The 12,946-nt window shown below is 46.3% G+C and overlaps 1 protein-coding gene across 1 annotated transcript; it reads right to left on the bottom strand.

Annotated features, from left to right (window-relative positions):
- Window positions 1–9,073: 9,073 nt before the first annotated feature.
- N7520_010868 (putative differentiation regulator (Nrd1)) lies at window positions 9,074–11,551 on the bottom strand (the record flags this gene model as incomplete). The annotated part of the gene is made up of 1 exon (XM_057144801.1): window positions 9,074–11,551. One exon carries the CDS (start codon window positions 11,549–11,551, stop codon window positions 9,074–9,076), a length of 2,478 nt encoding a protein of 825 aa, XP_056990555.1.
- Between the last annotated feature and the right edge of the window lie 1,395 nt (window positions 11,552–12,946).

The raw sequence follows: 12,946 nt of genomic DNA, 5'->3' as shown, positions 1-12,946 counted from the left end.
TTTGGAAATTGTGTTTGTGTTTGTGTGTGATGTTGAAGAAGTCGAGACAGTAGATGAAGGTAGAGACCGGCGTAATGTTGATTTATAGATGACCTCTTTTTTTCTGGTCCAAAGTGTGGGCAGTTGTGAACCTCCGATCGTCCAGAACTGAGATCAAGATGATATTAGATATCAAGTTATTCCAACCTTGGCCTTGGTATCCCCAATGGATATCCCAAGTGGAAGTGGAAGTGGAAGTGGGAAGGAAAAGATGTGGATCGAAGTATAAGATCTGAAAAAACCTTCAGGACAAGGAGGGAGTTCAAGGTTTATAGATCGAAAGAAATCTAGCAGATCACCTGGAGCACACGGGCTTAAATGAAAAAGAAAATGTTGAAAAATAGTTCCAAGCTAACTGTGCTTTTGGGTGCAGCGGTTTACCAATTACGCGGGTCGGGCTGGTCGTCGCTCCTTTGGCCCCCTGTATAGTTGTACCGCGGATACACACAAGGCTCCTCCAGGGGGGTTGCTGGTTCCACCCCCAGAGTAAAAAAGAGGGTACAACTTCGGTGAACCGGACAGGGTGCTCCGTGTCCGGTGCTTCATCATTGCCACTGTACAAATTGATATCTCAAATTATGCGTGGCGACGGTCATACTCGACGTTTTTCAATTATTAATTGTCATTTCTATGGATTAGGTCTTATCTTCAAGCTGATCGGCTACTCTTTTTTATTTCTTAATTTCCGTTTTTCTTTGTCTCTCGAGATACTTCCGTCTGCCTAGGTGGAACAGCTTTAACGATGACACAATCCAGCACGGACGATCTTTTTTCTCTTTTTTTTTTTTTTTTTTTTTTTTTTTACGATTATTTAATTTCATTTCATTCCAATACGAAGTGGAGGGGGAAGTTACGCGGGGGAATCCACTATGCAAAATGCCAGACAAAAAATACAGTAAAAACATTAGCCTTTTACACTCATCGCCTGCGCAAAAAGAATGACAAATTGTGGGGACGCGCGTGTATTCGGCAGTACCGATATGTCTCCAAGGAGTTGTACCTAGCTATCAAACATAGGCACTTTATACTTTCAATCCATGGATGAAGAATATGAATTACAAATACTAAATTTGTTTATGCAAAAGGAAACAAGGGCGAGAAGCGCAACTACGCAATGAGGGGAAGATCCATCAATTACTACACCAACATTTTACAGGGATCAGATTGGGCAGGGAAACCTGCGAGCCAATCCCCTAGTAAAAAAGATAATCATGCAGAATCAGAAATAGCTGCGGACTCGCGTACGTTTTCTGTTTTGGAATCAATGCCCAACCCACTTTTTTTTCATGTGAAAGAGGTCCTTATGGAGATTCGATTGGAAAGATTCTGCTCTAGTACCTAGTGCGGAGTACAGTAGAAAAGACGCTATGACCTAGAGTTTTGAAGACCAAATTCCAATTAAATTTTGAATTATTTCTGTACATTGAATGACTTGCACGTTATATGGAAGTCAAAAGAAAAAAACCAACAGTAACGCACGGCGTCTATTGGACCACCAAAAGTCACCTGTTGCGACGCTCGCCGTGGCACTGGGTCTTCGGGACGAATCAGAGTGACCAGAGGAATGAGCTAATGCGGACTCAATTTGTGCCTCAGATGCAGAGGGTGGGGTTTTTGCGCCTGCCAACGCATCTGCATCTTTTTTTGCAGCCGTTTTGTAAAGTAATCTTCCTGCGGCTTTTTCTTTCCCTTACATTTAATAAGTATACGTAAAATCTACTGTCACAAAAGAACAAAGAAAAAACAGAAACCAAAAAACCTGCCTTGCGGTAAAGTTACCCTAAAGGAAAAACAAGTTATTAAAACAAATGGATAAATTAGCGATTTAGCGACGCATGTTCTGCACCATTCGTTTCATTCCCCGAGATAAAGCGAGCCGTGGTTGTCATGATTTATGGCCCCCATCGGCAGCTCCCGGGGGGAGAAATTTCCAGTAATTATCCCGGCTTTGCATCCAGTCAAGCTCCCCACATTGAAAGAGTCGAGACTCTCGGAACTCCACTTTACCCCTCGGATCATCAAGGAATCTTGAGAATCTTTATGGAAGACATTGATCACTCAATAACGGCTTGGATCTCGTACAAAAGTTGATATGTACGCAGACCACTAATAGTTGTTATGACAATACCAGGATAACCGCGCAATCTGGTACATAGAATATCAACTGGCGCACGCCAGCTCAATAGCGGCATTTCCGCCCCATTTTTTAACTGCTTTCCATGCTTCTCTCTCATTTCTCATTTCTCATTTCTCATCTATCTCTTTTTTTAATTTCTTTTTCGCCAACAAGATCCCTGCTTGTATTCTTTGTTTCCCCCCTTTTCCTGCAGCCCCGTAACGCCTCGATGAGCGGGCTAGAGCTCCCGGTTCCGTGCAGATCAAGATCAACATGGCTCCTGCCCTGCAACCCCCGCTCACTTTTCTTTGTCTCCAGGTCCACAATACTCCACTTCATCCAATCATATCTATTTCAACGGCGTTAGTCGCGTAGCCGCAGCTACATTTGATCACGTGTGGGTGATACCCGCCCGGAGTTTCCGTATGAAAACTACACTAAATAAATAAAATAAATTAAGACAGATAAGGCAACAGTCTTGGAGTTTGATCTTTTCCGAACCATGGAAGACCGTCGGCGGTACTATGTGGCTCTCCAGAAGGGAGCGTCACATTTCGCACGAGTCATGTTGTGCATATTGAAGTTACTTTGCTTTCCCAACGGCTGATTTGACCAGGGTAGAACGTGGCTGGTCGAATCGAGTAAAAGATAAAAAAAAAATCCAAAGATAAAAGATGACTCGTTCCACCAATCAATTAAATTATTTCACCCTTTTTTCTTGATGGGCTGATTCACTAAGAACGTATCCATGTCGATCCTACGGAGCACGGAGTACTGTACAGGTAAAAGTCGTCCTTACATCTGTACTCCATACAGTTCTTTGATCCAAATCGAATCAGGTTCGATCGCCGAGATGCAGGGTTTGATTTGATTTTGATTTGAGATGATCATGCTCTGCGCCCGATCAGCAAGCCCAAGCCCAGTTTGTACCCCATCCACACGGGCTCCATAGCCCACTAGCGATAGACGCCGTCTGCAACTCGGTACCAGAGAGGCCTGTAATCCACTAGAATCCGCATTCTAGTTCAGCGCTGCGCACGCAATCTGGTCTAAGGAATACTACCTCGGCAAATATGGGAGTGGATGGAGTCCATGTACGTGGATGATCCCGCATGGATTCAAATATGAAGAGAACGATGTGAGTCGTCATTCGAATCCACACCGCAGGACCCCTGCAAAATGAAAATGCGCAGTGACTGCGCAACCGCGTAAATGGAGGCTACAAGTACCCGTAATTAATAAATAGAAAGCGGGAATTATAATTAAATAATTTAAAATACGGAGTGGAACAAAATGAAATAAAATAAAAAACAGGAAATGGAAAATTACAATCCCAATACCAATCGGGGCTCAACCCCCACACGAGTAGCGCAGCACGGACAGTTGAGGAGAGCCGTTGTTTCAGTATCAGATTCACTAGAATGTTCATCTGATTCCTACAATTATCCGATTCAAGATCAAAACCCTCGTACGCGTGGCATGGTACACTCGTCTGTTGGATGTTGACAGGGATCTTATTCGTGGAGACGTGGAGGGGATGACGCCCGGGCTCCTCTCCGGGATTTGAGTCAGTTCGCGATAGGCTTGGCCTGGGGCATCATTTACAAAATACCTCTGGATTGGAGGAGAATACTAAGTCCTAGTCCTAGTTCTAGCAACTAGTTTCATCTATTATCCATCTAATTTCCATCCCAGGATCAGACTACTGTTCAACTTTCAAAAGTCTTGTACGGCCGAGGACGACCCTTCGGCCCCGAACCGGTCATTTTCAGCCTCACCAAGGCGTGCAGAATCCACGACTGTTCGTTCAGTGGTACGTATCGACTCCACTTGGTTTCGCCCCCACTTTGCCCTCTTAACTAAGTCCAGAGAGGAATACACTGCGGCGCCGAAGCGCCATGTGGCCCAGATCCTGCTCGATCCAGAAACTGATGTCGTGTGGATTACAGTTTGCCTGACACTGCTGACAGTTGTAAAAGAAAGTCTAATTGCTGAAGAGTCACTGCAAGTAAGCAAGAAAATTGAACTTTGAGAATGAAGGCATCTTTTATGCATGGATATAAAGAGATCATTTGTTTAAGAAGCTAACAGAAAAGCAGGGAAAGACGGGAAATAGGACAAAAGTACCCAAGTCAGGGCCTAGACAATGGGTCTAACAAGGAAAATCGACAACGTTAGCTCACAGCTAGCACCTGATTAACTTTACTCGATACTCCTTCTAGTCTAGATCTCGGAACGAAGTGACATGGAGCTAGGACTGAACTTCCACCGGATTTCGGAGTCAGCACGAAAAAAACGCAAAGTACAGGTAATTTCCATCAAATTAACTACAGTGCACAGATGGAAGTTCCTCATTTCCCCAGCTAGGTTAGGCGCACGGTTGTATGTCTCAAAGATAAAATTAAAATTAAAATTAAAAACAAAAACCAAAACGGCGTACATCCCGTATTCCCCACGCTGACCAATGATTATAAACGGAGATAGCGCGGCGTAATTATGGGTTATACGGAACCAGGTCATAGCTTCCGCAGGGGAGAACCGTTCAACTGTAGATTCTATAATACAGATGATACCATTGGTTCGCTTTTACTCTTGATCTTCTTCACGGCGAGTGGCTGATGATAATACCCGACCCACTTAGACTTCAGTGGAATCGTATTCAAGGTTTGATGCCAAAATAAAATTTCATGGACGTACGAGGCTTGATAAAAATCTTAACATACTTTCGGCATTTTAAATCCTTGCAGCTCGACCTCTCCGAAATGCTTTGCGCTTCGTTCTACTGTACCAAGGACACGTGGGTCTCGGGTAAGGGATTGCCTGATTGCAGAAGCTTGGATCGCCATGATCGTCGCTTTAAGCAGTACAGTACAAAGGCGGAGTAGACAGGAGAATGGAATGGCGGTGTTGTAATCTATTTCGATTCTCGATTTTTCAGATTGACCGACTCTTTTGTTATGCACCTGCACGAGAATTTCTCTCTTCCACTTTCTTTTCAAGATGAACCATGAATCAGATCTGGAGAAACGCAACCCGAGTCTCACGCCACCAAATTGTTGCCCCGCTAACAGTCGGAGATGCCAGCTCCGCGTCTCAAGTGGGTCAGTCTAGACGTAGACCGGAAATAAGTTTGATTGGCATGGTTGCAATTTCCTTCGTTTAAACGATCGGTAGATGAACAGAACTCCACGGCTGTTGTGGACTTGCAGACGATTAACCCGAACTGGAAGGGGCTCAGTGTTCCGTATGGCTGATCTCTGATTCTGAATACCCCAGAAATGGAGCCATGGAGCCCTGGAGCCCACCAGTCCCCGGTTTATTAGGTTGATCAACTGGTCTGGAATTATTCATTCATTTTTTTCGTTTCTACTTTCTATCGGCTGGTGGATGCCGACCGAACCATGTCAGATTATATGATATCATATCAGTCCAATCAACAAGAATGGTAGATTGCAATCATGAGCGACCAGTACTCCGGGAAAGCCGTGAAATTTTCGGATATCTCGTGGACAATGCCTTTGATTGCAGATCCAATCGAGGTGTGATGGGGAGAGACTAATGCTTCTCGTACAGCGATATCACACCGCGGACATGTCGTCGGGCCATTAGCGCCAAGCTAAGGTGTGTTGAGTGTTATGTGTCAGGGGTCTGTGTGAGAGACAGTGACAACCAAGGGTAACTGTGTCGCTTGGAAGTCGCATTCTCTATGTAATTTCTTCACGGGATGCCCGTGTACCTCCCCGGTTATCTTCTTCTCAGTTACCTTTTTCAGGTAGTAGTCGAGAGTTTTTTTTTTAGTTCAATCAAGTCTGAGTTCAAGTTCAAGGTTTTGGTAAGAAAAATCGGATTCAGTGGTTCACCTCGGTTCCACTCCCTCGCACCTTATACTTAGACGGGCATTCGCCCGGTGATCTCCGTATTCGGCCGTAAACGTTTTTATGCGTTATACGTACCCCTGACCTCATGATCTTCATCAACTTAGACTTTGACTTTAAATGACGGCGATGGAATCCTTCGAAACCGTTGAGGCCCGATTTGACAGGTAAGAGCGAGCACCCTATTAACTTTTTGTACTTCTGTATACACTTGTACAGTCCGCTATGTAAAAAAATCTGGAACATGAACTGCTAATTGAAACTTATTACTAATGTATTTGTGTCCGAATTGGCAGAGCCTCAGATTCAATGTGTATGCCCGTGCTAACCCCCCCACTATTAATTGAATATTGTCCTGGAAAGCCTAAGATTCGACTATTGAAAACCGAAAACCGAAAACCGAAAACCAAACACGAAGGGAAAACCAAAAACACCCGACATTACCGGAAAACATGCACGGAGACGGGATTTTCTTCAGCGGACTCACCCGTAGTTTGTCGGGATCTCCCCGAATGTAGGACACATGTTAGCAACTTGAAGGTACAATAAAGTTACCAACGGTGGTAACAGTAACGGTAATACCACATACCCGATCGTATGCATCGCATAGGGATATCCTGTTCTCCGTATCCGTACTCCGTACATGTAGGTAACTCGAGACAAAGAGACAGATCAGTTGCCGCCAGATCGCGGGCTCGGTTCGCGTCACGGGATCGGCTGCATAATGCATGATGCATGCACAGCAGACTGTTTCAGTGCATGCAGGTTGCCTGATTCGTCATGTTTTATGCCGGTCGACAAGAGACTCCTTCCAAAATCGTTCGTGGAGGCGTTTGTCCTGCAGATCTGCTGATAATTCAAGATACTCTACCACCTTCCGTCTCCCTGCCGTGTTTGGTGCATGTTTCGTTTTAGTTGGTCTATTTCTATCTCACGCGAGGCGTTCCATCAGTCCCTGATATGATCATCTTCCGACCTTCCCGCCATTAATCTCCTCCCGCCATTAATGTCTTGGATCGGTTTCAAATTGCCGGATCCTCCAATGAAATTCCATCTCTTTAATGTTCAAAGCTCTTCAGCGATAACACCCGACTGACTTTGACCCCTACGAAACCCCGCATCATTCCCGTCTCCACGTGGCGGTGGCTGTCTAAACCGGCACATCTCCGACTGACAGGGCTTATCAAGAATATTCCAACATCTTAGGACATCGCCGGCCTGAAGAGAAGGAGCGGGCTAGATAACGAAAGCGGGATGGGTGTCTAATGACCTAAGATTGACAACAGCACCTCCTTACTGGATAGTTCCACATATGGAAATCATTAGGCGTGCAATCCTGCAGTGAGCCCATCGCTGAATAATTCCATAATATAATTACAAATTTAATCCAGGATGGCCTCGGGCTCGCCGCTACTCAGGTACTAGGAGAATATCCAAGCCACGGCGCGAACCTGTTTTTGACTACCAACATCGAACCAACACTTGACGAGGACTCTGCTTGGTTTGACGATCAGCTGGCGTCATGGGGGTGCATCGTCTTGTTGTCACGTTCGCCACATGGGCGGTGGGGTCCAGAACTGGCACTGGCGCTGATGCTGATGGGCTGGCGGCTTTGTGAGTGATGGCGTACTGTAGTGTAGGATCACCGTCGGGGGGGAGGGGGGTTCCGATATGGCAGGGGCTTTGATGATGATGTATGTGGCATGAAAGTGACAAGGGGTGATCACGGGCGGAAGAACTGAGCATCAGTGTTGGCCATTCATGTCTTGTTGGTTTCTGCATTTGGCCAATATTGGACATGTAGATGGTGAGCTTGGTGGGGCGGGGTCTTTCTTGCTTATGCTGATTTAAAATCTTGGTGACGAGTCGGCATTAGTTGTGTGGGTTCATCTATATCGTATGCTGGTATTCGGACTTTGAGAGATTTGGAAGTCCGTGGCATGTCCGGTGTTGGCTATAGCTGTAGATAGGGTTACAGCCTGAGAAGTTTTTCGTTGGCACTGGAGATTGCTCCTGTGACTCTCGGAGCTCTCTGTCTTCTGTGTAAGCGATGTAACCATTATTATTTACCTGAAAACTCACTTTGGATGACTGAGACATTCCCAGAGTCCATGTCAAGTGTAGCCTGTATGTGAGCAGAACATTCATTGGACTCTTCTGGCTATCGACCTGGGTCTGGGCAAAATAAATTGAAGGGTTCAGATACAGTCAGGTGGTTCAATGTTTCTCTAAATAGGGTAAGTCCTTCGGTATGTCGATGTTAGTTGCCGATTTTGGATGTAGTCTGATCAGACAAGTTTAATCTCGTGGCAAACTGACCAGCATATGTAAATTTGGTAACATAGAAGTACTTCATTCTTGTAATTGATGACACCTTAAAATTAGCTGAACGCATGGACCATTCAAGGCTGAAGACTACCTCGTATAAGCACCTACAGGTACATTATCTTCATCGACTCATTGATTTCTCTGGTAACTTCCACTAATTACACATTCACAGCCTACTTGCCAATCCTCGGAGCAGAGCAAGAGACTGGGTATTTTCACTGGATCGACCAATGCAACCTGCCCAACATCAAAAATAATGATAAAACGGGAAAGGCAGAACAAGAACGAAATGCACCTGTAGTGCACCATCTCGTATGTAACCCTGAAACAAATAATTGGCTCACCATTGCCTCCCACAAAATCAGAATCAAGAAAATAGAAAATAAAAAAAACTCATAGTCAGATAGCAATACAAGATGATAAGGAAAAGACATTGAAATTAAAGGGGGATAAAGGTCATTGGCAGGAACAGAAGGATGTGAAGGGTGGAGCCAACAATTTGAAAAGATAATAATAAAAAGGGTGAAAAGAAAAGGTTAAAGAGAAGGAGAAATATTGAAGATGTGAAGATATTAAGACCAATACAAGAATTGAAGCAAAGGGGCAAGATGGCAAGATATTCCAAAGAACTATATGTCAAAAGAACAAGAGGGACGTGCCATGAAGTTCACCAAGGAGATTTGAGTCGAAGTATGCATATGAGGTCGAAAGGCGATTATTTAGCTCCAATTTCCTCTTCCGCCCAGCCAGGCAGAGAATTTTCATTTTGGATGGCTAGCCCGAATCCAGAGTGGTTCAGTCCACCCAGACCGGATGAGAAGCTGGAGAAGCTGTTCTGGGGGTGGTGTGTTGTTCCAGTACGAATGTGACCGGGTTGTCCGGAGACTGGTCCGAAAGGCTCTTGGGAGAATGATGGTAGACTAACAGCCCGAGAGTGTTGTGCCCGCGGAACACTCAGACTGCTGGTGCTGGCGGTAGTATGGTGACCAGGGCCAGAGCCGTTACCTACACTCAGGTAGCCATTGACTGAAGGCTTGTGCTGGTGCTGGTGCTGGTGCAAAGATGTATCAATATTTCCGTTGGAAAGATCACCGTTGCTGGTCCCATTGTATAATGACTGCTGGCCCTGCGAGTGACCTTGCAAGCCAGCTAGAGCCATGGAGTCATTGAGACGATTCTCCTGCTCCTGTGCATGTTGGGCGGACATCTGGCTCAGGTACATAGTGAGCGGGTTGTTTGAGCCAACGTTCAGCACACCAGAGGGGGAAGAAACATTCTGCAGAGGGTGTCGCTGTTGTCCATTCTGGGAACCAGTGGAGCCAGGCGCAGGGGACAGAGCAGGGCGGGTTGGGCTAGACTGAGAGCCTGACTGGCTGAGGTTTTGTTGGAATCCATTCATGACCGGAGGAGACTGAGGTCCTTCCAGACCAGAGCCATTGCGGTTCTGTGAGTTCTGGCCCTGGCCAGCCTGGCGAGGTGGGTTACCACAGCGGTCCTTGCCAAAGTTGATCTTGAACCGTTTATATTCCTCCCGGTTGCGCATGCCTTCAATGGCCTTGATGGCGTTGGCGATGTTGGTGAAGTTAACAAATGCACAGCTCTTCTCACGCAGAGTGTTCACCAACTCAATCTCGCCATACTCCATAAAGTCCTGGCGAAGGCGATCCTCCGGCCAAGTCTCATCCAAGTTGCCAATGTAAACATTTCGGGAAGCGCCGCCGCTCACTGCCAGTGCGATCGCAGGAGGGAGCGGACCGGAGTGCTTACCCCAGCCAATCTTCAGTCGTCGGTTGTGGATCATCAGACCTTGCAGGTTGCTGAGGGCGTAGAAGGAAGCGGCCGACGTGGGATCTATAAAGGTCACGAAACAAATGTGCTTGTCGGGAATATAACGGATATGGTGTAGGAGACCTCCCCGGACCACATTGCAAATCTCTTCAATTGTGGTTTCCGGGTGGATGTTTCCAAGATAAATAGTTCGGTTGCCCAAGTTGCTGACGCCGCCCGCTGTGGTGGCCACTGCAGCCGCCGCGACGGACTGTTGGGCGAGCGCATTCGAAATCAAGTCCCGGTCAGCCGAGTTGAGAACATGAGCGTAGCCTGGTGCAATACCCAGGAACTGTGCTGCATTTTGTTGCTGGGTCTTGGACACATATGCACAGCGGTCCTTTCCATAGAACACGCGCTTGGGCGCTTGCCATTGCGGCTCCTGGGGAAGCTGAGCCACCGCCTTCATAGCATGACTAATGGAGAGGAAATGGACAAAGCCAATTGCCTTTTCCTTGACAATCTTGACGGTATCAATAGAGCCAAATTTGGCCAATTCTTCGCGCAAGTCATCCTCCACTGTCTCCTCTGGCAGATTTCCAAGATAAACGTTGCGGGACGCGCCGGACTGTTGAACGGCCAGCGCTACGGAAGTCGGGACCTGAGAAGGCTTACCCCAGCCTACCTTGATATCATTTCCCTTGATGGCCAGCTTCTTCAAGATGGCATCTGAGTGGAAGTGAGTAGCGGAGCTGCTATCCAAGAACGAAATGAACGCGCAATTCTTATCGGGCAGAAGACGCACCGACTCGATCTGCCCGCTGCGCACGTGATTCAGGATTTCCTCGGCGCTTGTTTCAGCGGGGATGTTTCCCAAATACACGGTACGGCTGGTTCCCGAGATCATTCCCGGCGAGACTGATGACGCAGGGCCCAGGGCCGCATTTCCGAATCCACCCAGGCCATTAATCGGCGACTGGGGGCTCAGCAGCTGGGGTGCGCCTAATTCCGACATCATCCCGCCGTACAGACCGTGGTTCTGCATACCCTGGGTCGGGCTACCCAAGTGCTGGGAATTCTGAACATGTCCGTTGGCATTGGCTTGCGGGAAGCCACCGAAATTCGCAAATTGAGGGGACGCAAAGGCGGAAGGGGTTCCGGGCTGGAAAGGGCTGCCAACGAGCAACTGCGATGGCAGAAGGGGGGTGAAGTTCATATCGAAACCGGAATTCATATCGGCGTGCTGGCCAGCGGCGGTATTTATAGCAGGGATATTGGCGCGACGTGAGCGGTTCGAAAAGCCTTGCGGATTGTGGTTGGAGTGATAGGCGCCGTGGGAGAAACCGGTGTCACCGTTCAAGTTGTATTTGGAAGGCGGGATCAGACGCGAACTGTTTGGGATGCTCGATGCATCCGAGGTTTGCATGGCGAGGCGAAAATCAACCTGATACCCAAAAAATGCTAGGCCCTCAGGGGTTCAGGTGCCAAAAAACCAGGGTCAAAGGTTGTTGAAGGCAATATATCAGATCACCATTCAGGGGGATGTTTGCACCAAAGTGGGCCGGTTTGTTTAGGGAGAGTAGAAAAGGAAAAGAAAATAATTGGAACAAAACGGTTCGCGTAGAAAGAAAGCTTCTCCAGGCAACGTGTCTAGTACAATGTTAATTGGAATGTGTATCCATTTAGGGATTGTAGCCAAGGGGAGACGAACCTGCGGCTAAACTTTTTTTAAAGGGAATGTCACACGGTATATACCCTGCAGATGTGCGGAGCCGGAGAAAAAAAAGAAGAAAAATACTAAGAGATCCAAAGAAGACCAGTCATTAGCTGAGAATGGAATAAAGTGGACAAAACCTGTCCTAAAAAGTACAAGGCTGAAAAGGTAGAAGGTAAAAAAGGGGGAAAAGAGATGAGATGGAGATTAGGAAATAGGAAAAGGAGAAGAGTGGGGAAAAAGGAGTTATATTTACGAGATTGGAATTGAATCGGAACCCAAAAAGTATTAAACCAGAAAAAGAATGAAAAGGTAAGGATTCATGTGAATCCCCAGCAAGGTAAAGGTTTAAAAGGGGGGGGAAAAGAGTTGAAAGAGGGAAGGTAAATTAGTTTAGATTTCTATGGGGAAAAGGGAGGGAAAAAGGAGACGAACGAGACAAGAAAGCAAAGAAAGGGGGGCTATTTGAAGTACCCATTCTTCCCCCACGAGTTTAACACGTTGATCTAGAACTATATACTATATATTTATATACCTAGATATGTACCTATCTTATATTTACGTCTATATCAACAGTATCAATAGGTAAAATGTATCATGATCTCGATATCACTGTTTACCCCCGATCCAAACGTTCCGTGGCTCCTGCAGAACTGGATCAGGCCCCACCAATCACCGTCCACTCGGCGCCCCTGGCATGCGAACTGGAGAAAGACTAGACTACTTTGGATATATTCAGTGTTTCTACATATCTGACTAAAGATGCCTGTGAAGCACCTAGGTAAAGTAAGTAGCTATTATGTCTAGGGACTAGATATGTGAAGGCGTCCGAAATTTAATGTGCAATATGATTTACCTTGATAAGAAAAGTATACTGTACTGCAGCAGAAAAACCAATCAGATAATTTATATCACTTCGCTATATATACACCATATTGCAAAATCACAAGACGGATGAATCTCTGATACAAAACTAACCTAGTATATCATGATTTTGACTTGATCCAGTCGGGTCCGATATAGGCTTATATACTAAAACCCTCAACCAAACATGGAAATGAATCAAACTCTGGATGATGCCTGAGGCACCATGTGGGGAAGGGCTAA

The sequence above is a fragment of the Penicillium odoratum genome (genome assembly GCF_028828045.1).
Source record: "Penicillium odoratum strain IBT 22623 chromosome Unknown utg000008l_segment0_segment0, whole genome shotgun sequence".
In the NCBI taxonomy this organism is placed as follows: domain Eukaryota; kingdom Fungi; phylum Ascomycota; class Eurotiomycetes; order Eurotiales; family Aspergillaceae; genus Penicillium; species Penicillium odoratum.
Note: the sequence above shows the minus strand (reverse complement) of the source record. Positions and strands in the feature narration are given on the sequence as shown.